At 34.4% G+C, this 26,258-nt stretch overlaps 1 protein-coding gene across 2 annotated transcripts in view; it reads left to right on the top strand.

The window, feature by feature from the left end:
- Positions 1-5,787: 5,787 nt before the first annotated feature.
- The window catches only part of LOC110022893, a 45,019-nt gene continuing 24,548 nt past the window's right edge, over positions 5,788-26,258 (top strand). For both annotated transcript variants that reach the window (XM_020722043.1, XM_020722044.1), the window contains exon 1: positions 5,788-6,017. In XM_020722043.1, coding sequence (XP_020577702.1) covers positions 5,984-6,017 — 34 coding nt within the window. In that variant the 5' untranslated portion in view covers positions 5,788-5,983. The remainder of the gene's footprint in view (positions 6,018-26,258) is intronic.

The raw sequence follows: 26,258 nt of genomic DNA on the forward strand, positions 1-26,258 counted from the left end.
ACATAAAACACGAAGAAAAACAACACACACTAGACGCGCATCAATGTACTGGTCTTAGCTAAACCCTAGCCTAGGGCTAATGAGTTTAGGGGACCAACTACATGAGTCTCCCAAAAGATCAAGGGATTAAAGTCAACAATTTTGGGTTTTAGGATTGTGAGTGATTGTGGGTGAAAGTGAGTGCAAGTGGAACTAACTCCAGACCAACACCCAGAGTCAACCCTAATGTCAAGAAGTCCTATGGGGACCCTCCTTGAGATCCTTTATACAGAAGTCCTATGGGGACCCTCCTTGAGATCCTTTATATGGACCCCACCTACTAAGTGATAGAGGTTATGACAAAAATGTGGAACTTCAAGTTGAGTAAGGAATAGTTTAGAGTTTCTAATGGTGAGGGTTCCTTTCTAGTTTTCTAGGAATAGTCAACAGGAAAGTCCTATGGCTAGACCCTAGGCTACTAAAGAGGGAAAACTAAACCTCAACCAAAAGTGAGGTCAACAAGTCAGTACATCGAAGAATATTGCCTACAATCATAAATCTTAGCCTGCCACATAATCTAATAAGAAGATGTCCTAACCAACATTTAAGTGCTCAGGGTAAGTCTCCAGGTATGTATGAATTTGATGGGATAACCACACTAACCCCATCCTAAAGATTTACGAAATCTAAAGAGTGTCAACCATGATGGATTTTTAAAAGGGTTGGCCTTACCTATGGCATAGCTTGTTGTATGCATAATTTTAAAATTATAGTGGATTTAATAAGTAGAAAAATGCATATTTTTAGTTTTAAAGTGAGGGTCATTAAAGACAGACCTGTAGCATGCATGGTGACACAAGTTAGATAAATTTGATCATTTGCAAATTCATACTTATGTCATTCTTAATGCTTTGACCCGCATTGCTCATTAGGATCGACCCGACAATTAGAGCTAGTTAATACATTGCGACAAGCAGGAGGTCATTCACCTATCGAGGTTTGCTCACTATCCATGCACACATACAAACACCAAAATACACCTTTTGAATTATTGAATAACCTAATTATCAACCATAATGAAGTTTGGACATGAGTTTGACAAAATTAGACTTAGAATGCGAGTCTAAATTTGATGGGCTTGGGGTAAATTTGAAATGAACTTTAGTGATTTAAATCAAGGCTTGAATTTTTGTGGGGTTGGATTTGGGTTTATGTTTTGGTTAATTTAAGGTGAACTTGGAAATTATTGAGAAATGTGGGTCAATTTGGTAGTTTAGTGATTCTTGGATGGTTTAGGTAATGTGTAAGGGTATTTTAGTGTATGTGATGTATGTGAATGTGTATATGATATAAGATGAGTGTCGAAGCCAAAAAGAGCCTCATTAAAGTCTCATAGTCCCCCAAGAAGTTTTGATGGGTTTAAGTGAGTACGTGTATGACCAAGTCACTCAGAGTTGCCCTAAAGCATGTTGACCTATGAGAACTCATTCTCGAGTCTTCACATATTGGTCCTAGCCATCTCAAATAAGAGTTCAAGAGCTTGGGACCAACCATGTGGTAATTCACAAGAATAGTCAATAAATGGCTAAAAATTCTATGTAAGATGGGTTCCATCACTAGTCCTCTAGGATAGTCAATAGGAAAGTTCTATGATTAGATCATAAACTCTAGTAGAAAAAGTAGGCCTCATCAAAAGTGAGGTCAACATAATGCCACTAAGAACCTTCCCATAAAACAATTAACTCCACTACAAAAGAATGAAAGAAGGGTTAATGGATTGTGCATTAATTGCAATGATAGAATTTACAAGGGACATGCATGAAAAATGAAATTATTTGCACTAATACTGATAAGTGATGAACAATATTAGACCACCGAAACAACCACATAAGCTTTAGAAAAAATTACAAATTTCCAAAAAAAACATTAGAAATTAGTTTTAATGCTTTGATATGCTACCAATTGGCAAGAATATTAAGCCGGAAGGGCAACATTGCAATACAAAAATTCATATTCTAATAGACATTAACTCCACCCCTAATTTTATGAAAATTAGTTTAATTCAACAACTGCAATTACCTATTCAACAAGCATCTTTTTTTAAAGTGATTATTGATAATGGTGTGCATAAGAATTTTTAAGGGTATGCCTAAGTGTTCCTATTTACATACACGAATATTAATTATTTATAGATTGTTAAGTGGTGTCAACACAAGGTGTATATGTGGTATTCGAAGTGTAGTGGCTGGTACATTTGCACCATTGTATAATGTATTTTAAGAATATAACAATGAAATTTGAGTGGATAGCAATACCTATTAAACTCAAGGATGAAATGCAGCCGATAATACAAGCCATTAACTTCTAATAATTATAAAGTTTAATGTCAACAAAAACTTAAACAACTGACCTCTACATAACCACCATCACTTAAGAAATGCAACAACAAACTGCAACAAATTACCAGAAAGAATACATGAAATCTTACAATAATATCAAGCAACAATCCAAATAACAACAGAACTACCACCCAACGGTAAGATAAACCATCAAATTTACCTTCAGCTAGGGGTAAAACCTACAAATATGAATCCATTTCATTATTCTCACTTTTAAAAAATTGAGATAGAAAAGTCAGTTAAGGAAATGCTAAATGCAAGTTTCATTGGAGAAAACACGAGCACATTTGCTTCATGAGTCATATTAGTTAAAAAGTAGATGGAACTAGAAGATTTTGTGTTGACTATAAATCTTTAAATAAACTAACTATTCCAGAAAGATCATATACATGTAGTTGAGGAACTCTTACTTGAACTCCATGGAGAAACTATATTCTCCAAGCTTGATTTCAAATTAATATACTATCAAATTAAAATGAATAAAGAAAAAATCCATAAAAGTACTTTTAGAAGAAATGGGGGACATTAAGATTTCAATTTAATGCCATTTGGCTTGACCAATGCACCAACCACCTTGTAATAAATGATGAAATATATACTCAAACCATTTATTCATCACTTTATGTTAATTTTTTATGATATCTTGATCTATAGAAAGTGGCCTGAAGAATATGTTGACCACTTAATTCAAATCTTATTACCACTACAACAAAGTGTTTAATTTTAAAACTATCCAAGTGCAATTTTGCTCAAAACTATTTATAATACTTAAGACATAATAAATAAAAAAAATAAATTGAAGCATATCATACCAAAATTGAAGCAATTTAGCAATGCCAAACACCAACAAAATTGCATAATCAGGAGGATTTCTCAGATTAACATTCTATTACATAAAGTTCATCCAAAACTATGCTACTATAACAACCCCTCTATCTTCTCTATTAATCAGAGGTCAATTTATTTGGACAATAAACAATGAACAAGCCTTTACAACTATCAAAGAAGCAATGAAAACTTTATCAGTCATGGGTCAGATTTTTCTATGCCTTTTATGATAGAAACTAATGCATTTGAAATGGTAATTGGAGTTGTACTACTACAAAAGTCAATGCTATGACATAATTTAGTAAAAATCCATCCACCCTAATGCAAAAAAGCATCAACTTATGCAACATAGTTATGTGTCATTATTAAAGCAGTGGTCAGATGACACCAACACCTCTTAGAAAATCTTTTTATTATAAGAACATATCAGAAAGCATTATAGAAGTAATGCAACAAGTAGTCCAAACTCAAATATAACAATGATTCTTAATTAAATTATTGGGGTTTCATTACAAAATTGTATATAACTCAAGAAGTGAAAATAAAGTAGTTGATGCACTATCTAGAAAAATAAGTATAGAGTCTGAAAATTAACAAACAACACCAGCTGAATTCCAAGCTTGACTCATATTCAAGCTAAATCCTTGTCTTTAGATTAACTAAGAAAGAAAAATTCATAGTTACTACAAATTCAAAAGTTATGTAAAAACATGTAATAACACATGCAAACTTTACTTATTACATATTAAAAAATGTGCTAGTTTATTTCAAACACAAAATATTATTAGCCAATACTTCTCAACTAAAATCAAACATATTAACAACATCACACTCATCACCAGTAGCATGACATCAGACACACACCTACTAGAGTAATGACTCAAATTTTCTAGCTAAAGATGAAACAAGACAGATTCAGTTGACCAGGACATGTCTAGCATGAAAACAAGCAAAATATGACAACCATAAACTTATAGGTTTGTTACAACAATCATCTATTCCAAATAAAATATGAGAAAAAAATTCTGAGTATTTTATCGCAGGTTTACTAAATTTGAAAGGTAAAATAGTGATATTAGTTGTTGTTGACCACTTTTTAAAATATGCACGATTTCTTGCCCTTAAACACATTTAACTGCTCTCTCAGTTGTTATAGTTTTTAACTCATAAATCTACAAATTGCATGGAATAACAAAAGTGATAGTATCCGATCATGAACCCTTTTTTTAAGTTGAATTTGTCAATAATTATTCAAATTAAGTGACATTAATTTTAAAATATTATTGTTCATATCATCTAGAATCAGATGGGCAGAGAAAGATCACAAATAGAAGGTTAGCACAATATTTAAGATGTTTTGTGATGAATTCTTCATTATAGTAGATAAAGTTCTTACAATGAGAATAATTTTTGTATAATACAACTAAACATACCTCTACAGGTTTCTCCTAGTTCCAAATCATCTATGATAGATATCCCTCAACAATTATTCTACATGAATCCAATTATTTGCAAATTGAGGCGGTACACACCTTACTCAAACAAAGACGCACAATACTCTATCAATTTTCAACAACCTTGCACAAAACATAGATTCAAACGAGACAAAAAAAAAAAAAAAAACAAAACAAATTGAGGCGGTACACACCTTACTCAAACAAAGACACACAATACTCTATCAATTTTCAACAACCTCGCACAAAACATAGATTCAAACGACACAAAAAAAAAAAAAAACAAAAAAAAAAGAAGGGACCTACAACTTCAAGTAGGTGACAAGATATTAGTTCGACTGCAACTAGATCGATGTATCTCTACAGCTGATAATAAATTCATCAAATTAAAACATAAAATTATGTGGACTTTTTTCAAATAATAGCAAAAATTGGAGCGATAACCAGTGCATCATTGCCTGATGATAAAACTAGAAAGAATGAGACTGGATAATAAATCATAATATAAAGGGATCTACAACTTCAAGTAGGAGACCGAAGGCTAATTCGACTCAAATCACATAGACATACCTCCATAACTAATAACACATCTATCAAATAAAACAAAAAAAACTTCGCCGACCTTTTTGAAATAAAAACAAAAATTGGAGCAATAACGTGACATTACTACTATATCATTGCATAATGATGGAACTCGAAAGATTAAAACTAGTTAATAAATCATAATATAAAAAAAAATAAAGATAATATTTAGGAACTGAGAAATTAACTTTCAACATAATTCCTTAATTTTCAAAAATAAAATCATTAGCTTTCAAAATTTTTTAAAAAATAATTTTTAATAATAACTAGCACTAAATCATAAAATACTCCATACCCTTAAACTGTAATTTTGTCTTCTTTATCCTTATCCGACTCATTCCAAACAATTACCGAACAACCCTCAATTCGTTGAGATTGGAAAATCATGCACCTGGCCTAAAGTCGACGTGGAGAATAGGCCGTGAAAACACATAGCATAATTTCACAACAGCCCTCCAACTTCCAAAAATTAGTTCCACACCCAGAGATGACTTTCTTTTTTAAATTTTCTTCTTTTAGATCTCTTCGGCTCTCCCTTATATAAATGTTATTATAATCGGAGGGAGCAAATCTAGTGTTCTGACTGTCGAATTCGCAATGGCGGAGACATCCTAATAACGGGAATTTTACTCGAATCCAAGATCGCCAGAAAGGCAGGGAGAAGAAGCAAGGAATAAGGACAAGCGGAGGAGAAGCCCCTCTCTCCCGTCGCTCGATTGATTTGAGATATCTGGATTGCTGATGGAGACAGCCGAGTCAGGACCGGATCGAATCGGTACGAGAAGACTCTGAACCTTGTTATTCGGATGAGTTGTTTTTCTTCTTCTCGAGTTTTTAGTTTGAAGCATTATAGTTGAGAAGGTTTGGATTGATATTGGTCGCTAGGGTTGAGAACGGCTGGTGGTTTATTCAGGGAGATTGGTTCTGAGTATCTGTGGTGTAGAGTGCATTGGTCAACTATGGTAAATCGTTTATTGTAAGGCTTCCGTCGGCTTCAGTGAATCTCTTGTTTTGGTTTGTTTAGATTTGGGTTTTTGTGTTTCGGTGCCCGGTGGGCTTTTATTGTGTTTGGGTTACCTGTGGTTAAGGTTCGTCTGGATTAGGTTTTGGAGTCTTTAGATGGCTGTTTGTGTTGATGTTGATCACTATATCGGTCGTGCACTGCTAGTTTTTTTGACTGGGATCTCCAATTGTTTGGTATCTGGTTTGTAAATTCTGAGATCTAATAGAGATAATAGTACATTGCTTACGATGTATATTAGAATTTGGTTTGACTGCTTAAATTTGGAGATAGTGAATTGTTGGTGTACAGAATTACAAAGAAAAAATATCACTATACTATTTGTGGTTATTTCTTGTCGAATGTTATTAGTTGCCACCGGGTTTGCCTGTGGGCTGAAACAGCAGGCATTATTATATTCAATTGTTATTATAAGATCGTTCGACTTCAAAGTTTGTTCGCCTTTGTATTTTAGTTTTTATTTTTTTGATGCCTGTTTGTTTGGAGGTCGATTGTTAATGTGCAAAAGTAGTTTGATCTTGGTGATACAGCTTGTTTTATGTTAATTAATAGCCTGTTATGACCGGGTTGGGCATGACCATGACTGGCGGGTGCAAACACAGCAATGCTGAAACAGCATCTCCAGCAACCAGAACCGACATGGCGACATCTACCAGTTTAGTAAAAGGAACCCCACATGGGAAAATGGTAGAAACTGGTATTTTGTTATTGCAATAAAAGTCACCATAGGATGGATATGATTTAAGAGTGAAATGAGCCGATGCTTTATTACTAAAAAAAAGGCCAGCGGCAAAAGGAATATTAATTGGCAGGCTGTGATTTAGTTTGTTTTATGAAAAATAAGTAAAATTCACTTTGGTTTCCGTTGATTTATCCTTTATCTCCCTTCGGTCTTCCCAGAGCTCTTTGGCAAGGCTTTTGTTTATTTTTCTCTTCTACAATTTTGAAAACCTGACCTAAACCCCTACTTGTACCCCCACCAAAACCCACACTCTCAACCACAAATTCCAATAAAATGATTAACCAATTCCGAGATGACGGAGAAATGAGAAAGGGTTTTATGTTATAATTGCAATGAAAAATTCACTCATATTCATGCATGCAAATAAAAAAAAATGTTGCCTTGATGATTGAAAATAAGGATGTTTATTTTTGAACTGGTTGCTATGGACGACGCACACTGACAACTCCATCGTTGACTCCAGATTCTCCATATGAAATTTTATTATTAATCACACTGCACCCCTTAGCGGGCCAATTGTTGTCAGCTTTTGAATATGAATTGCAATCTACCTAGGTGTAAGTACTAATAGATGGTGTTTTAACTCATAATTTCATTTAACATCATTTAATCAGGCATTTTTGTCTGCCAATGACCCCAACACCCTATTCTAATTCTCATTGCAATAAAAAAAATTGCGCAAATCATACCTCAAATCAAGTAACGATCGCCCATCAATACCCATTACATTGGTTAGTGAAATACTTGACGAGCTTAACGAATCTATCTTCACCAAACTAGACCTTTGTGTTGGCTTCAACCAAGTGTATTTGGCAGAGCCAACATTGCCAAAACATCATTTCATACCCAGAAAGACACTTTTAATTCAATGCATGCCCTTGGAGATGATGAATGCTTCTGCCAACTTTTAGGATTTGATGAGTATCTGCTGAATTATACTTGCACAAATTTGTGATCATCATCTCTAATGACATCCTAGTTTATGATAGTTCATTTCAAGACCATGTCAACCACCTACAAATAAATGCTTGTTTGGTCAACCCACAATCGAATATCTGAGCTACATTGTCAACTTTGAGGTTGTTCGCTAAATCAGGGCAATACAAGTGTTCAAAATTATCCATTGTCTTCCACTCAAAAATGGCTTTGTGATTTGTCAAAAGCTTTGCTAGTATTGTTTCTTCACTAATAATGCCCATGCAAAAAAAATGTATTCAAGTGATAGTGACAAGAAGACTTGCTTTTGTCTACCTCAAACAAGCATTGATATTATCTTTGGTGCTTTTGCTGCTAAATTTGCCATTGACACAAATGCGTTGAGTGTTGGCATAGTCGTAGTGTTATCCCTAGAGTGTCTGAACCTGTCCTGCAACATGAGACTAGATAGAAAGATGCAACAAACTTCAACTTATTTATTGGATATATTCACAAACAACGAAGTTGCCATGTGATAGTGTTAACACTTACTTGGTACAAAGTTCACAATTAGGATAAACCATGAAATCATTCATGATTTGATGACCCAAACCATCTAGGCACCGCACCCTTTCAACAACACTTTTTTTGTTAAATTTCTGGGTTATGATTATTTTATTGAGCACATTATTTGCCAAAACAACCAAGGATTGCTCTCTTTCAGTTTTATGAAGTGAAATATTAGCCTTCCACATTCCCGTGCTCATTTCAAGTTTTCTACAACTGATTAAATCAATTATATAGACCAACCTTTCAGCTACAACCTTGTGACAATTCTTTTGAATAGAACCTAGAGAATTATTTAGACTAAAGCATTCACGACAACTTAATCAGAAAGCAATGATAAATTGTCATCTCACTCGTTACGATGCACTATCTTACATGATTATCATTCTAGTGCAATCGGTGGTTACGATGGTGTCTGCAAAACTATTTGCAAAATGACACCATTTGCAAAGCTATTTGCCTAATGAACCAACATTTCTTTTGGCCCAACCTACGCAAGGATGCCTATGACTTTGTCACAAGCAGACCAATGTGTTAAATCACAAAATGCCAACTCTTATCTCCTACAAGACTGCTACAACTACTTCCCGTTGCAATCGTTGTTTGTGAATATATTACCATGAATTTCATCACTCTTCTATTGACTAATGCGGACAAAAAATAGTGATGTTCATCAATCGTTTAATCAAATATATATATTTTTTTATAATGTCAACTCCCTTTATGATACACAGTATCCATAATATTCATCACGAACATCTACAAATTTTACAACCTAAAATCATCTCCTCAGATCATGGTCATGTCTTTATTAACACATTTTGGACGGAGCTCTTCACTCTAATGAATATTGTGCTGTAGTACAACATCATTTATCACTTTTAGACTGACAGAGGTTTCCAACAATTGTCTCAAATTATGCCTTTACTTTTTGTGATGGATAACCTGTTATCTTACCTTTGGAATAATACTATTGCAACACCTTCTACCATACTGCTATCAACTAAATGCCCATTGAAACCTTGTATGGATGCCTACCACCGGGCAAACAAATAGACGTCAGGTTCATGGAAACCTTCCTGTAGACCAGGGATGATACTTTGCGGTGCATCCACTCACCTTGCTTCAACTATATTACCAACATTATTATTGTGATTTACAGCTCAAGGTTGGTGATCTTGTCCTCATGAAGCTTCAACTATATTACCAACACTCCGCAGTATTACAAACCTACTCTAAGCTTTGTTGTTGATTCTGCTAAGCTCACGAAATTATTTCCCGTATCAATTAAGTTACTTACCCGCCTTGAACTCTTTCAATAAACACACACTCAACCTGTTTCCAATCTCCCTCCATAAACTCTATATTACTAGAACATACATTGGCATTCGAGGTTGCTACCACATGCTACCAGGGAAAATCAACCAACCACTTATTTGCACTCAATGGTAGTTCTTACCTTGCATTAGGTAACCAAAAACAATAACTTCATTAATAAAAATTTAAATGAGGAGTACTGTCTAGATCAACTATGATACAAGCCACAAATGGCTTAGAGAGACAAGTGGTTGCATGATCAACTTACAAGCGTTTGTTAAATATTGAACCCAATGATTATAGAGAGAATTGCTTGAATTAATGTAGCTAGAGTTAAAGTAATGATATCTGGACTAAAGTGATTTGTGATTACTATAATCGTTGAAATAACCAAATATTTTAGCATACGTTTTGGGAAGCCTCTGATATAGTAAATCTACCAAGAAAAAAAAAAAACTTTTTTTACTTTAAAATTTGTTTATAACAGGGCTTGCCATTTTGATGGTGATTGAAGATTTTATTGAAATTGATTCATATAATGTCTCAATATGTTAATTTTGTTCAGAATTTGTAGTGCTTGTACATAATTTATACTAACATTTTTCAATTTATGCACAAAATAACTTGATTGTTATGTTGTATCCTTTTAAGTATCATAATATTTTTTTTTGTTTATCTATATTTTTTTAAGAAAGTAATGGAGAGCACAAAATACTAATCAAGTGTTTTTCTTTATGGCTTGTTTTATGTAAATGGTTTACTTTATATATTGTGTATAAAGTTGCCCTACAATTTTAATGCACTAAACATCAGTGTATGATGTAATTACTCTAGAAGTTTTAAAAGCTAGAACTTTAGATGTGTGAATGAACTAAGTTTAGGAAGTTAAAAATTGCGAAAGGTAAACTAAAGATATAAATAGGCAATGGAAATGTAATAAATGTGAATTGGCAGAATCAGGTAAGGTAAACTAAAGATATAAATAGGCAATGGAAATGAAATAAATGTGAATTGGCAGAATCAGGTAGGAGGAGCACATGGAAGGTTTGCTTTTGGGGTGAAACGAGGATGATAAGATGTTAGAAGGTAATATAAGAGTAAGAAAGGTGATCCAAAGATGATGTGATTGTCTCTTTGTTCAACTCAACCGTCCATGCTCCATGATTTGTTGTTTATGTGCAATTTTTAGGGGTTTAGGTTCATTTGGCCAGTATTTTTAAGTCTTGGATTGATGCACCGTGACATTGAGGTTTGATTTGTGACATTCTCTCTCTTATGCATGGCTTGAGGCTTACTAAACTCTTTAATATTATTTTAAAGCTAAAAAAATGCCGGAGAAATGAAGGAAGAGTGTTTTGGTCCCCATTTTTAAGAATAAAAGGGATGCACAAGATTGTGTAAATTATAGATAAATTAAGTTGATGTGTCATGCTTTAAAATTATGGGAGAGGGTATTCGAACATAGGTTAAGACTTATTACAAAGATTTCTTATAATCAATTTGGATTTATGTTGAGTAAACCTACTATGGAAGCTATACATTTATTAAGAGGTTTGATAGAGAAGTACAGAGAGAATAAGGAGAGAATAAGGCAGAGAGAATAAGGAGGATCTGCATATGATTTTTATTGATATAGAAAAAACTTACGATAAGGTTCTAAGAGATATCCTTAAAGAGTTCTAGAGAAGAAAGATGTTGATATATTATATTATATTAAAGCTCTTACTTGTGTTCAAAGAGAAGGATTGACCAAATATTTTCCTATTTATTTTCCTATTTCAGTTGGATTATATCAAGGATCGACTTTAAGCCCATATCTTTTTGTTTTAGTTATATATGCTCTAATTGGACATTTACAGAACGATGTACCTTGGTGTATGCTCTTCGCTAATGATATTTTTCTTGTGAATAAGACTGAAGAAAGAGTTCAGGGAAAACTTAAAATTATAGAGGTCTACATTGGAGTAGAACTAAAACTGAATATAAGGATATAATTTTAGTAGTAATAGCTCTAGTGACAGAGTTGTAACTATGAGTGATCAAATCATTACTAAGTGTGAACGCTTTAGGTATCTCTGGTCTATTGTTCAAAGTGATGGTGATATAGATGGGGATGTATAGATGGGGATGTTATGGGATGTTATTAGTAGAATTCAAGTCAGTTGGTTGAAGTGGAGGAATGCTTTTGTTCTATTGTGTGATAGAAAAGCATCGCTTAGACTGAAAGGAAATGTTTATAAGATGGTGGTGAGACCTGAAATGTTCTATGACGCAAAATGATGGCCTTTAAAAGAGAAACATAAAACTAAGTTGTGTTGCCGCGATAAGAATGCTTAGGTGAATGTGGCTTCACACTTGGAGACAAAATGCAAAATGAATATATCCGTGATAGGGTTGGTTTAGCTCTAGTGGCGGACAAAATTAGATAGAGTCGTCTTAGATGGTTTGTTCACATTAAATGTTGACCATTTGATAATCTAGTTTGAAGGTTAAACATTTTAGATTCGATTTATGTTAAGAAAAACAGAGATAGATCTAGAAAGTTCGACTTATGTTAAGAAAAACAGAGGTAGATCTAGAAAAACTTGAGCATATTGTATAAAGATGATCTTAATTTATTAGAATAAAATGAAAATATGACACTCATAGGACGCAATAAGAAAGAGAATTCATGTAACCGAGTGGGATAAAGGCTTGTTGTTGTTGTATGCATGGATTCTAAAATATATTCTCTATTATTTTTCATATTTAGTCCAAACTGCCATTTTTATTTTGTTTTATATTTTTAACATGCACTTATAATATGTTTATTGTAACTTATGCATACATATATCTCTGAAACAAGACATTTGTTTTTGTCTAGAGAGATTTATTGTTCATTTATTGTTTTCCACACTTATCATTATTATAAAATTTAGCATATTTTATTTTATTCCATCTGATACAATTAGGCCTTTGATTTTTTTACCTATTTAAATATTTTTGCTTTGATCTTATCTCTAGGCTTATATTCTATCTTTTATATATATATATATATATATATATATTATTTTTTTTTTTAGAAAGCTCAAAGGCTAATATTTTAAAAGGAAATAAAGATACATATTGATTGTGTGGAAGACCCCAAGCATGACACCCTTCCCCTCGATAACCATCACATACAAATGATTCCAAAAAAAAGAGAAAATACAAAAAATTACAAGAGACCTAAAGAAAAAAATAAAAAAATGCTATAAAACGTAATATCAGGTAGCTAGAGAGCGACCCAATTTTGCTTTGCCTCTACCTCTAGTTCTAGGAAAAGAGTCAGCTAATAAATTGATAAGATGAGTGCCATTGCCAGTAGTGACTAAAGTATCATCCAATAAGTTTTTCAAGCTCGAGTCGACCTCCAGTCTTCTTCTTCCTCCTGGAATAGACCTGTCATTCCTCATCCGAATATTGACTCGCCTGATCAATGGATTGGTCTAAAGTGTGCCGGACATGTGTAAGATATTGAACATTAGAAGTAACTGCTTGTTGTACCTGCTGATCTTTGATTGAATCAAAGAAACACTATCGTGTGTGGCATGTAAGTGAGTCTTCTTCAATAATAGTGAGTGGTATAAATACTTTTGTATCTGTACCTGTAGTATGTTCTTCATCAGGAACTGCGATGTTGAGTAAATGATCGGTTTGCACCTTCTCAGCAGGGATGGTAGGTGACTGATCTTTAGCAATATCCAAAACCTGTCCTGTGGTAGCTTTCTCTCCAGATGAAACAGACATGTCCAGAGCAGTGGGATTAGGTACATCCTTATTTACTTGATCATTAGATTTCAAATTAGGATGAAACTTATGACATTTATCAAGTGTATGCCCAAACATCTTACAATGAGAACAATAAAGCGGTCTATGTTCCATGAAGATTTGTTGCCAATATTCATTATGAGTTGGGCTCAACCAAGCCCAACCAAACTTCAGTAACGTAACGTCTGGTAAAGTAATATCTCTTTCCACAAGTATTCTGGCCACAGAAGGTCTGGTTGGGTTGAAAGTTGGTAGATCTAACTTCATAGGATCCCCATGTATGACCTCAATAGAGTAAAAAAAACTGATGATGAAAAAGTGCAGCTTGAGACCTGGTAGATAAAACCATATCGGTACAGTAGGAGGTTCATGATTGGGGTCAAAATCAAGAGACCACTTGAGTAGCTTCATTGATTTACCAACAATGCAGAGATATTTTTTAGAGAAAATTCGAGTGTAGTCTTCAGCCACAGTTAATTGAATCAATACATGTCTCCCATCCATGAGCCCCACTTTCTAGTTTTCTGCTAATTTGAGATCATTAAAACTTTTACTGACAACTTCTATGGGTGGGTGCCCCCACTGAAATTTTTCAATAAAAACAAATTTGAATTTGTCAGTCAGAGTTGAAATTTCTAACTTTGAGAAAAAGAGTGTTGCTTTTCCACTTTTCTTGCTTGCATTCTTAATAAATGGGCAGTCACCTGTACCATCACGATATTCCTTATAACTTGAGGGGAAGACAACCGCCATCTCCACTTGAGGATTACCCACCACGTGGGCAAATGATGCTTTGTCAGGTTCAACCGAAGAAGGAAGCTCTATCACAGTAATTAGAAGCCCTGCCAAATTGGTCAGAGGGCAGGAATGACGTGTCGAAGACGGTCAGGAACCGAAGAGACCAAACACTCTATGTTGTCGAGCTGAGTCGAGAAGGAAGACGAAGGAGGAAACGAGCACGCAACCGCTTCCCGTCTTCAGTGATAGACGAAGGAGGAAGACGCGACCCCTTCCCGTCTTCTGTGAGATGTAATCAAACATAGACGATGAGATGCGAACTCTGTCGGCTTCAAACAGAGACGATGAGACGCGAGCCGCAGTCGACGTCGAAGCAGTGCCAACCGACGACGATGGAGAGGACAGAGAGACGCCGCCGGAGAAATGATCTTATGCGATAAGGGTTCCTAGGGTTTTATATGGGTCGAAACCCTAGCAGAGCCGAGCGTGGGAGATGACATCTTTTATATTTGATATTCTATATATATATTTTCCTTTGATTTTTTGAGCATATTTTTTCCTATGATATTTAATAATTTTAGAACCATTATAAGTAAATTTGAAATCTTAGGAATATGTAGTTGCATGCTAATGAACTATAACTATCATGGAGTTGCATATTCTGCCAAGTTTTTAGAGTTTAATGCCAGTCATAAATTTCGTGGTCATATCTACTGACTTGGAGAAAGGAGTATTTTTAGCGGGATTATGTTTAATTTGGTTGCAATGATGATGATTGATTAATTCCATTCATTATTTGTATGTTTTGTGTTGTCACTTGTGATTAATTGTTTATTTACTTTTTCTACTTTACCTAGTTTCGATTGCTATGTGATTCTAATCTCTTTCTTTAATTTGTAAGGTCATTATTCTTGTAAGTATCTAAGGACATTTTTTTCTACATAAGAAAAGGGTTAATTAAATTATTTGTTCATCTATTGCTAGCTATAATTGTCTCGCATGTCTCCTTCGCACGTCCTCCTCTCCAATGCTCTTCTTCTCACTCTTTCATATATTTTGAATTCTCATTTTATCCCCTTCACAATCTTTATTTCCTTCATCCCTTCCAAAATTTCCTGATATTCTCCCAGAATTCCTTCTTATTTATTTATCACTTTAGCCTAAATGCTATTTAGACATTCAACAATTCATTAATTTTGTGTTGTGAGGAAACCGTGGAAACCAATTCAAGAGATTTAAAACAAAACTTAGAACAAAAACACACGAAGTAATTAAACAAAAAAAAAATGCAAGGAACACTAATATTTAATGTGAAAAAAACTATGGAGCCACACCATTCCGAGAAATTTACTATGAGAATAGGAAGAATATACATATTACACTACACTCAAGCTTCTCTACACTCCTGGAACTCAAGAACACTTCAGGACACTCCTCTTATCCCTATCACACGAGATATCATAGAAATTCACCCACATAACTGACTTGTTCCTCTGCACACACAGCTTGTTTTGTTTGTGTTACTTCCCGTTGCAAAAAATACAATATAAATTCATAAACTATAAAAATCAGCTATAGACTCCCAGGCGCCACCCTCAGGTGTTGAGTTTTCGGGTGCTCTATTTTCGGTACTATAAACGAGTGTATCTGAGTGCACAACACCCTCATGGGCTCCAATTTTTCAGGCGCTTTGATTCGATGTTGTTCCTGGGCGCCTAGCCAAGCGATGAGGCACCTAGCCAAGCGATGAGGCACCTAGCCAAGCGATGGGGCCCCCAACCAAATGTTTAAGTGTTCAAAAACTTTCACAATGAGGCTTCACACACAACAATCTCCCACTTCGAGACTGATTGCAACCAATCCTGCACCTTCAAATTTATATCGTGTTCATAGTAATGTTTATAGTGACTCACCTCCTAATCTCAATCTCCATGAACTCTAACTGAAGCCAAGTATAACTTTAGTTTCTTCATTGTAACAATCTTAGTCAACATATTTGCAGGATTTGGAGTTGTGTGTATTTTTTTCAAAGATAACTGACCATCTTATAGGAGTGGATGAATAAAGTGATACCTTTGTTGTATGTGCTGTCCTAATATGAACTACGTCATTCTTTGTTTGATGAATAGTGCTCATACTGTCACCATGAAACTTTCCTATTCTTCATTCGTTGCCCAATTCTGTCATGAAGCCATGTAACCAAATCATCTTATCGCCAACCTCATTGATAGTAATGCACTCATCTTCTGTAGAAAGTGCAACTATCTTGCACAACTCGAAAGCCCAACTTACTACTTTGTTCTCCAAAGTGAAGATATGATCTGTCGTACTTATTCTACCATCAATATCTCCTATCAGTTTTAATCTACATATTTTTGTAGATCAATTTCTGCACTTCTAAAATAAATTATTTTTTGACTGTTCCTTTCAAGTATCTAAGAATCCACTTTATCGTCTCTTAATGATATTTTCCTAGATTGCCCATGTACATTATGACCACTTCCACTGCATGTGCATTATGTGATCTTATACATATCATCACATACATCAAATTTATAACAACTGAGCATAGGGGTTTCTTTTCACTTGGGCTTTCTCTGCTTCAGATTTAGGCGATTTTCTCTTAGATAGTATAAAATGACTATTTAAGGGGGTGTAAAATAATTTTTCCTCACTCACGTTGAACTTGTATAAGACCTCAAAATATTCTTTTTGAGACAACTTCAATGTATTTGCACTTCCGTCCTTCCTGTTTCTCATATCGAGAATCTTCTTGGTTAGGCCTAAATTTTTTATTTTACCTTCAAGTTCACGATCTTCTTCATATCTGCTCCTACAATCAGTATGTCATCCACATACAAAAGAAACATGATATAACAATTACTAAATTGTTTAGTAAAGCAACAATGATCTATGTGCTTGACACTTAATGTGCCCATTATCTGACTTAGACCTGTCAAATTTCTTGTATCATTTTCTTGGGATCTGCGTCAAACCATAAAGATTCTTCTTTAGTCTAAAAACCTTGTCTTTTTTCTTGAAACTTCATATCCTTGTGGTTGCACCATATACAATTTCTCTTCTAAATCACCATGCTGGAAGACTGTCTTCACATTCATCTGTTCTAGATATAGATCTTTCTCTGCTACTTCTTTCTCTGCTACCAAGCTTAAAACAACTCTGATAGTTGTCATCTTCACTAAATGAGAAAAGGGCTCAGTGTAATCCACTCCTTTTTGCTGAAATCCCTCGTTGCAAGCCTTGTTTGTAGTGTCTGCTACCATCTGATTTTTTGTACAGTTTTTAAACCTACTTGTCATGTAGTGCATTTTTGTCATATGATAATTCTGCCAAATCTCATGCATGAGTCACTGCATCTTATCATCTATGACAAACTCCCACTAATTTGAGTTTTCAATTTTAGTGGCATCTTCATAGCACTCTGGTTCACCATTATCAATTGACAAACTATATTACAAAGAAAGAGAATAGGCATTCTGCATCGATGGTGTGATTCTGCTGGATCTCTTGGCTTTCTTAGCAAGTGTCTGAGGAACTTTCCGTACTTCATCAGATTGAGCGCCATTTTTTTCTCCATCTTCACGATCAACAATATCTTCTATCTCAAAATATTTGGAAGGCTCTTCAGAAAATTGATGACCAATTCTGAGTTTTATTTATGTTCTCGTACATATTCATTTTATTGAAGTCATATCCATGCTTTTAATGAATTTCTGATTTTGATAATCCCATAATTGTACCCAAATTTATTCGAGCCATATCCAATGAAAATGCACTTGAAAGATTTTAAATCAAGCTTATTTTTTGATCTTGCATCAACATGAATATATTTTGAACAATTAAATACTTTTTGATGAGATAGATTTACCTCTTTACCATTCCATGCTTCTTCAGGTAAGCTTTCATTTAAAGGTACCGACATACTATGATTTATTAGATAGACTGCAATATTCACAGCTTCTGCCCAAAACTATTTTGGCAAGCATGCATGCAACTTTATGGTTCTAAAATGTTTTGTGATGGTTCTATTCATGCACTCAATTACATCATTCTACTGTGGTGTCTTTGGAATAGCGAAACCATGCCTGATTCTCTTTGATGCATAATAATTTTGGAATAACTGATTACGATAGTCATCACCATTATCTGATTTGAGACACTTCAATCTCAAGTTAGTCTCATTTTCAACCATAATCTTTCACTTCTTAAACATATCAAACACATCAGATTTATATTTTTAGAAGTACACTCGTATCTTTCTGGTATGATCATCAATGAAAGTGATAAAGTATAGAGAATCTTTGATAGATTGAACTAATTCCAACTATTTAGACTTCACATTTGACCCATGTTTAGAGAAAGTAATATTCTTTTGCTTGTCATAAATACAATCTTTACGAAAATTTAACTCTATAGACTTTAAACCATGAAGTTTGCTCTTAGAAAGTACGTACTTCATATCTTTTTCACTCATAGAACCAAGTCTGCAGTGCTACGGAACTTCATTATCCTTTGTTTCAATTACACCAATGGATTCTGACATCTCATTGATCAGGTAAAAGGTACCTTCAATGTTGCAAAGAGTTATTAGCATTGCCTCTCTAGCACCTTCCATCAATCATCTTTGAAAGTAGTCACATATCCTGACTTTGCGAGTTGGCTCACATAACTCATGGGTATTTTATGTTGGTCTTCCATGTGACCATGTGGAGAAATTTGGCTTTGACTGACGAGAAATTCTCGTGATAGCTCTGAAGTGATTTTTTGATTAACTAAAGTTTTTATATTTGTTCAATAAATAGGTTGGCCTGGGAGGGATTGTAGACCTTCATATCAAGTTGGGTTAACCTAAAATCATCGTTGAGATAACAACAAGATCACGATAGGGCTTCGACTCATCAATGAGTGAGATGATGAGTCATCCCCTCTTTTGTGTTCCTTAGGGTCTGTTTGGGGCAGCTGAAGCTTATTAAAAAACAATTGTGAAGCTGTTGAATAATAATCTAATACTCAAAAAGCGTAGGTGGGCTATTACACTTTTTTTTTAAAGTTCGGCCGCATTTAGAAAACTGCCACCACGCTTAATCAGGAGTGGTGGGAAAACAGAGATTTCAGCGGCAACTTTTTGAAAAAGTTGTCAAAACGGAATTTACCCAAACAGACAAAATTGCGGTGCGGTGTCGCACTGCCACTACATCGCCGTCTCAAACTGACCCTAAGCTTTCAAACTTCCTTTTGGTAAACCATTATTAACATCACTTTCCAACGATACTGCAACCCTTGTTATCTCCCAAATATACATTTTCTATATCATTTTGAGTGTACTTTCTGAACAATTTTTGTTGGGACAAGCATGAAAAGAGGCACATGAATCCATTATCCATGATTCAATTTTATTTAGGGACAAAACAAGAGAGTCATTATGGATTTCATCTATGAAAAATTTGTGTAGAGCTTCCTACATAAAACTCCACTATCAACCTTTGGAGCTTTGCAGGTCTTCTAAAAGTGACATTTTTTTGCACAGTTTTAACATTCATCTTTTTCTTTTTCTCTCATTGACCTAGAATTGAATCTTTCCTTGCCTTTGTTTCAAGCCAGATTTCTTCCTCTGTTATCAACATTCAAAGTAGAATTTGAAGTTTTACTGCTCACTTTTTTGGAAACTTCTTCATTTAACACTAACCCTACAATGTCATCAAAATTTAACTTCATATTATCTGAAGAGTTGTCATTGTAGTAACTAGTCCGTCTCAACTGTCTAACAATAAAGATAGGAATATCAATGTCGTTGTCTCATCGTTGAATTTGAAGTCAACAAAACACAATTGATTTGTTGAAGTGTTGAAGTTATTTAAGTGCTCAGTTCTGAATTACCATCCACCATCTTCATATTAAATAACATTTTCATCAGATTTTTTTTTTTTATGAAGTTGAAGGCTTCTCGTATGTCCTTGTTAGTGCAACCATGGTATTAACTGTAGTTTTCTCATTCACAATGTTGAAAGCAACATATGAATAAAGCGAGAGTTGGATCAAACCTAGGTATGTTCGATCAAACACTTTCCATTCTGCCACAGTCTTCGATTCAGACTTCTTGGCAATTTCTTCTAGTGGCATATATAGTTCCTTTTGATAGGACAAATCTTCAGTTGCATTTTCTAGAAACAAAGTTCAATTCATTGAATTTATCCACTTTGTATTTTGCTTCGTTAGTTACTGTTCCCACTCGAACCAAAGATCTTCAAAAAACTCTTTTCAGATTCAACTTATGAGGAAACTGCGGAAACCAATTTGTGGGATATGAAGCTAAACTTAGAACATAAGTACATAAATTGATAAAACACAGAAAAATGCAAGGAACACCAAGGTTTAACGTGGAAAACCCTTGTAATGAAAAGAAACCATGAAGCCACACCACATCAAGGAATTCACTATGATAATAGGAGAAATGTACACATTACATCACACTTCAGTCTCTCTGCACTTCTGAAACTCTAAAACACTCAGGGAAACTCCTCCTATCCCTATGACATAAGAGATATCATAGAAATCAACCCATAGAACTCTCTTGTTCTTCCGCATGCATTGCTTAATCTGTTCGTGCTGCTTCCCACAATGAAAAAAACAATATATAAATTCCCGAATTGCAAAAATCAGTTGTATTCCCCTTGGAGCCAAGTTTCTAGGATCTTACATCTGTGGAATAAGTTCATGATTATTTGCCCGCTGATGCATGACATTTGTGATGCTATTGCTCTTGTTTTTGTTCAAATTTATCAAATCTTTCTTATGATAGATTGAACTTTAAAGAACATGCAGGATTGAAAAGCGAAATGCCTGGAATTTTGTTGAAATATTTTATTCTTGAGAGCTTAAGACATTGCATTATTTCTACCTAACAAAAATTTTTATCGGGTCTAATTTCCCAATTCTCTATTTGTATTCCATATTGGATCTGATATGTGGGATCTTTATTAACCTTAAAAATTTATTTTAGTAGTGGTTATCATGAACGCTAGATTTATCCTTGAGATTAGTACAAAATATCTTTTAATGCTTTTGATGGTCTATTTGAATGGATGGAGATGCCATTTTATTTTTCTGTTGTTCATTACCTTTTTTAGGTGCTCTTGTAGAGCATAACCTAAATACCGTATTAGCTTATGATTTTTGTATTAGGCATGGGAGGGCAGGGTTATAAAAATTTAAGCTTTTGACAAGCATTAGAAAATAATTTTAATGATTATTGTGGGCTCTAAAAATTTATTCTACAAATTTTTATAAGGTGTATAGCTTTTTAGATATGTCACTACTAAAAAATTTGACTTCTATTTTTTGAGGACATTTAAGATTATTAGGTTTTTGAGGACATAACCTAACTACCCCTGCATTTATTTATCTCCCCTAGTGATAGGAGAGAGGATTTGATTATGGCTAGTTGTTAGGCGTTAAGTGCTTAGGATATTGTTGTGACCAGATCTAGGAGCTTTGAATTATTGAGGCATAATAAATAATTTGACGAAGATTTCATGAATTCATTCATTAACATTAGTTAGTATAAAAAAAATTCTTCCATGATTCTATAATAATCTCAAACATATTAACATAGCCGCTAAGAACTATAATAATCTCAAACATATTAACATAGCCGCTAAAATATATGATTTAGAATAATTCAAAATTAAAACATTTCTAGTTATTGTTCTCTTGGTCTTCCATTTCTATGATTAATCAATTCCTTCTACTCATTTCCATAATTAGATTTTATCCTGAAAAATATTAACTTAAATAATAATTGTGGGTTTTCGAAATCTCAGTAGTACTTCATACATTCTAAATACCTTCTAAATATAGTAAAATAAAAGAATTTAGAAGAGAATATACATTTTTGTTAACTGAAAAAAAATAATGCTAGTTCATTTGACAAATTGTTTATTTGAAGATAATCAAATAGAACATTTCCAAATATTTTATTGTATATTAAGAATAATATGATATATTATCTATATTATTTTACGCATTGCATCTGTCATAGGTGCACCATTTGAAGTGCATCTTTCATGATATTTCCATATAAATATATATATTTTTTCCTTTTAACGTATGTATGTTTCTTAATATCCCTAGCTGTTTTTATAACGGGATAGATTCCATCAATCAGCATGTTTATATAAACATTTTCATTTTACTACAAGTGGTTGAATTCTATTAATTAACATAGACATATAAACATTTTTTTTTATTTCATTTAAATTAACATATCAGTTAGTATTTTTTATCATTATAGTGAATAAAATATATAATCTAAATATTCTGAGAGTTTTATGCAATCCACTTCAATTTGACAGTTACTTTCAGAAGAACAAATAAACTACACTGTTACAATAAACTCTACCCTATTATTAGCTGAGTACCTTTTATCATATATATATATATATATAATATCCATGTTAATTAATCGTTGTTTATCATATTATTTAATATAAATTTTTTAATTCAAATAAATGATTATATTATTGTTTTGGAATCCTTCAAATTAAAAATACAATTATTTGTTTTGTCTAATTGTTAAAAACTTGCTACTATATTTGCCATACTCATCTTCGGACTTATAGTGACCTTTTAAAATAAGACTATATATATATATATATATAAAGAAAGTTCAAGGGCTAATATATTAAAGAGAAAATGATACAGATAAGTTGTATGAGTGGGCCCAAAAGTAGACACCCAACCCACATGGTACAACACACAAAAAAATTCAAAAAAAGAGAGGGTACTTATAAAAAAAACACAAACCTCCAGGGTGCGAAAATAGTTAGGAACGACCCAATTTAGTCCTGCCTTTGCCTCTAATTCTCGGAAGAGAGCCAACTAACAAATTGGTGAGGTGCTTACCATTACCCGAAGTAGCCAAAATATCATCCATTAGATTCCTTAGCTCAAGCAGATCTCCATTCTTCTTCTTCCTCCTGAAAGTGTAAACCTGTCATTCCTCATCCGAATCGGATGAGGTGGTGAAGCTGTAGCAGAAGGATTGCTAACTGTTGTACCCACTATAGTTTCTAGTATATGTGAAGTATGAGTTGTCGCCTGTACACCAAATACTTCCTGAAGATGCGAAGCTGCAATGTTCTCCTAATTATCAGTCTGAACACTATCCTTTGTAGGTAAAGATCCTTCAGTATTATTTTCAAGAGGGTTTGAAGGTGTAGGTTGCTCAACAAAGCCATCCAGCATCACATCAATCGAAAAAACAATAACAGTATTGTCAAGGGGGGTCCACATGAGCAATTAGATCATTCACCAAATCTCGTCTTGTGGTAGTTTCCTCCCCAGGTGGAGCAAATATATCCAGAGCGGTGAGGTTGGACTCCTTTATTATATTCAAAAATTTTTTCTTCTTCTAAGTCAATTTTTTCTTGTTCCAAGTGGCATTTATCAAGTGTATGCCCAAACATCTTACAATGGGTACAATAAAGAGGTCTGTGTTCCATGATGATTTGTTGTCAATATCTATTATGAGTTGTGCTCAACCAGACTTTAGTAATATCAGATAATGTAATATCCCTTTTCACAAGTATTCTGGCCACAGAAGGTCTGATTATATTAAAAGTGGGTAGATTTATTGGGTATTCTGACCCCAATAAAGTAGAGAACCTGATGATTAAAAAAGTGCAGCTTGGGACCAGGTAAACTAAATCATACTGGTATAGTGAGAGTTTCATGATTTGGGTCAAAGTCAGGATACCATTTGAGTAACTTCATTGACTTGCCTGCAATATTAAGAAATTTTTTGGGAAAAATCTGGGTGTAGTCTTCAACAACGGTTAATTGAATCAACAAATGTCGCCTATCCATAAGTCTCACTTTTCACTTGCCTACTAGTTTGAGATCATTAACACTCTTTCTCTCTTTCTGATAACTTTCATAGGTGGGTGCCCCCACTAAAATTATTCAATAAGAGCGAATTTGAATTTCTCAGTCAGGGTTGAAATTTCTAAATAAAAAAAAAGTGTTGCTTTCCCTAATTTCCTACATGCCTTTTTAATAAAAGGGTAATCATCTGTACCATCACGACAGTACTTATAGCTTGAGGGGAAGACAACCGCCGAATCCATCTAAGGATTACCCACCACGTGGGCAAATGAGACTTTGCCAAGTTCAGAAGGAGAGGGCGCCATCAGAGCAGGGACCTGCTAGCCCGATATAATCAGAAATCGAAACAGGGAGAGGCGAAATAAATGTCGGCGCTGCCTACTGCAATGTCCCGAAAACTCGGAAGTAGGGCATGCAGCTGTCGACATCAAAACAGATAGAAACGACGCAGACACGAACGTGTGAAGTTGTCGGCATCGAAATTGAAGAAAGCCACAGACACGAGCCTCAGTCAGCATCGAAGCAGATGACTATGCTAGCCGACGACGACGAAGAAGCCAGTGGAAGACGAAAAAATTGAAACAGGAGAAGACGGATGCACAAACCGTTCGTCGTCGAGCACGACAAAGCCAAAGGAGTGAAAAAAATGAATGGATTAACATAGAGTTTCGCCATCAGACGAAACCCTAGCAGAGCATCCCGCCGACGTCGACTCCATTATATACATAAATAACACAATATATATATATATATATATATATATATTATGAAAAGCCCAAGGAGTGATTTTATTGAAATAGAAAAATATATAAATGTTATATGAGACGACTCAATAGAGTGCAACTCACATGACACATAATGCCTTATGAAACTCTTTATATATATATATTTGAAAAGCCCAAGGGTTAATTTTATTGAAATAGAAAATATACATAAAAGATTGTATGAGAGGGCCCAATAGAGGCACCCTATTTCAACTATATCAAGTACAGTACTACCCCAACAAAAAGATATAGATAGACTCAAAAATAAAAATTTAAAACATGCAGAAAACAAGTAGCCAGTGACGAGCCAGTTTAGTCTTGCCTCTTCTAGTTTTAGGAGCGGAGTCAGATAACAAATTTTGAAGTATTGTGCCATTGTCAAGAGTAATCAAAGTATCATCCATTAAATTTCCAAGTTGGAGTGTGCCCTCAGCCTTCTTCTTCCGCAGAGAAGTATAAACCTGCCATTCTTCATCTTAAGACTGACTCATGTGATGCTCGGTCTGATTAGATATTAGAACCACAGTAGAAGGAAAGACAGTCATTGCCACAACGATAGGTTTCAATGTATGTGAAGTGTGAATTGTCACCTCTGCACCTGATGCTTTCTGAATAGGAGATGCTTTACCTCTGCACTTGATGCTTTCTGAATAGGAGCTGCGGGGCTATCCTGATTTTATTATCCCTTATAATCCCTTATAGTATGGTCAAGAGAAGGGTTCCCAGGGGCAGACACCAACTCCTGTCTTGTGGTGATTCCCTCTTCAGGTTGGCTATCATCAAGTTTGCTGGGAGCATGTTTAGATGCACTAACAACAAGTTCCTTTTTTTGACTATTGGTTCTCATCCGTGATTCCCTCTTCAGGTTGGCTATCATCAGGTTTGCTGGGAGCATGCTTAGATGCACTAACAACAAGTTACTTTTTTTGACTATTGGTTCTCATCCGTGGGTGCAATCAGAAACATTTCTCTTGCTGGTATCCAAACATCTTGCAGTGCTTGTAGTAGTAAGGTTTTTGTTTCATAATGTTTTTTTGCCAATAATTATTATGAGCAGAGCTAAACCAGACTTCTTCTATATTTGATAGTGTAATATCCCTTTCAATCAAAATCGTTGCAATAGAGGGCCTTGAGAAATGAACTGTAGGTATATCTGCCTTCAAAGGTTTTCCAAAGATAGTTCTAATTGTATGTAAGATAGGTAGATCAAAGAAATGTAGCTTGAGTTCAGATAATGACTAGATAGACGCAATCGGTGGT

The sequence above is a fragment of the Phalaenopsis equestris genome, unplaced genomic scaffold, assembly GCF_001263595.1.
Source record: "Phalaenopsis equestris unplaced genomic scaffold, ASM126359v1 Scaffold000203, whole genome shotgun sequence".
NCBI lineage: Eukaryota > Viridiplantae > Streptophyta > Magnoliopsida > Asparagales > Orchidaceae > Phalaenopsis > Phalaenopsis equestris.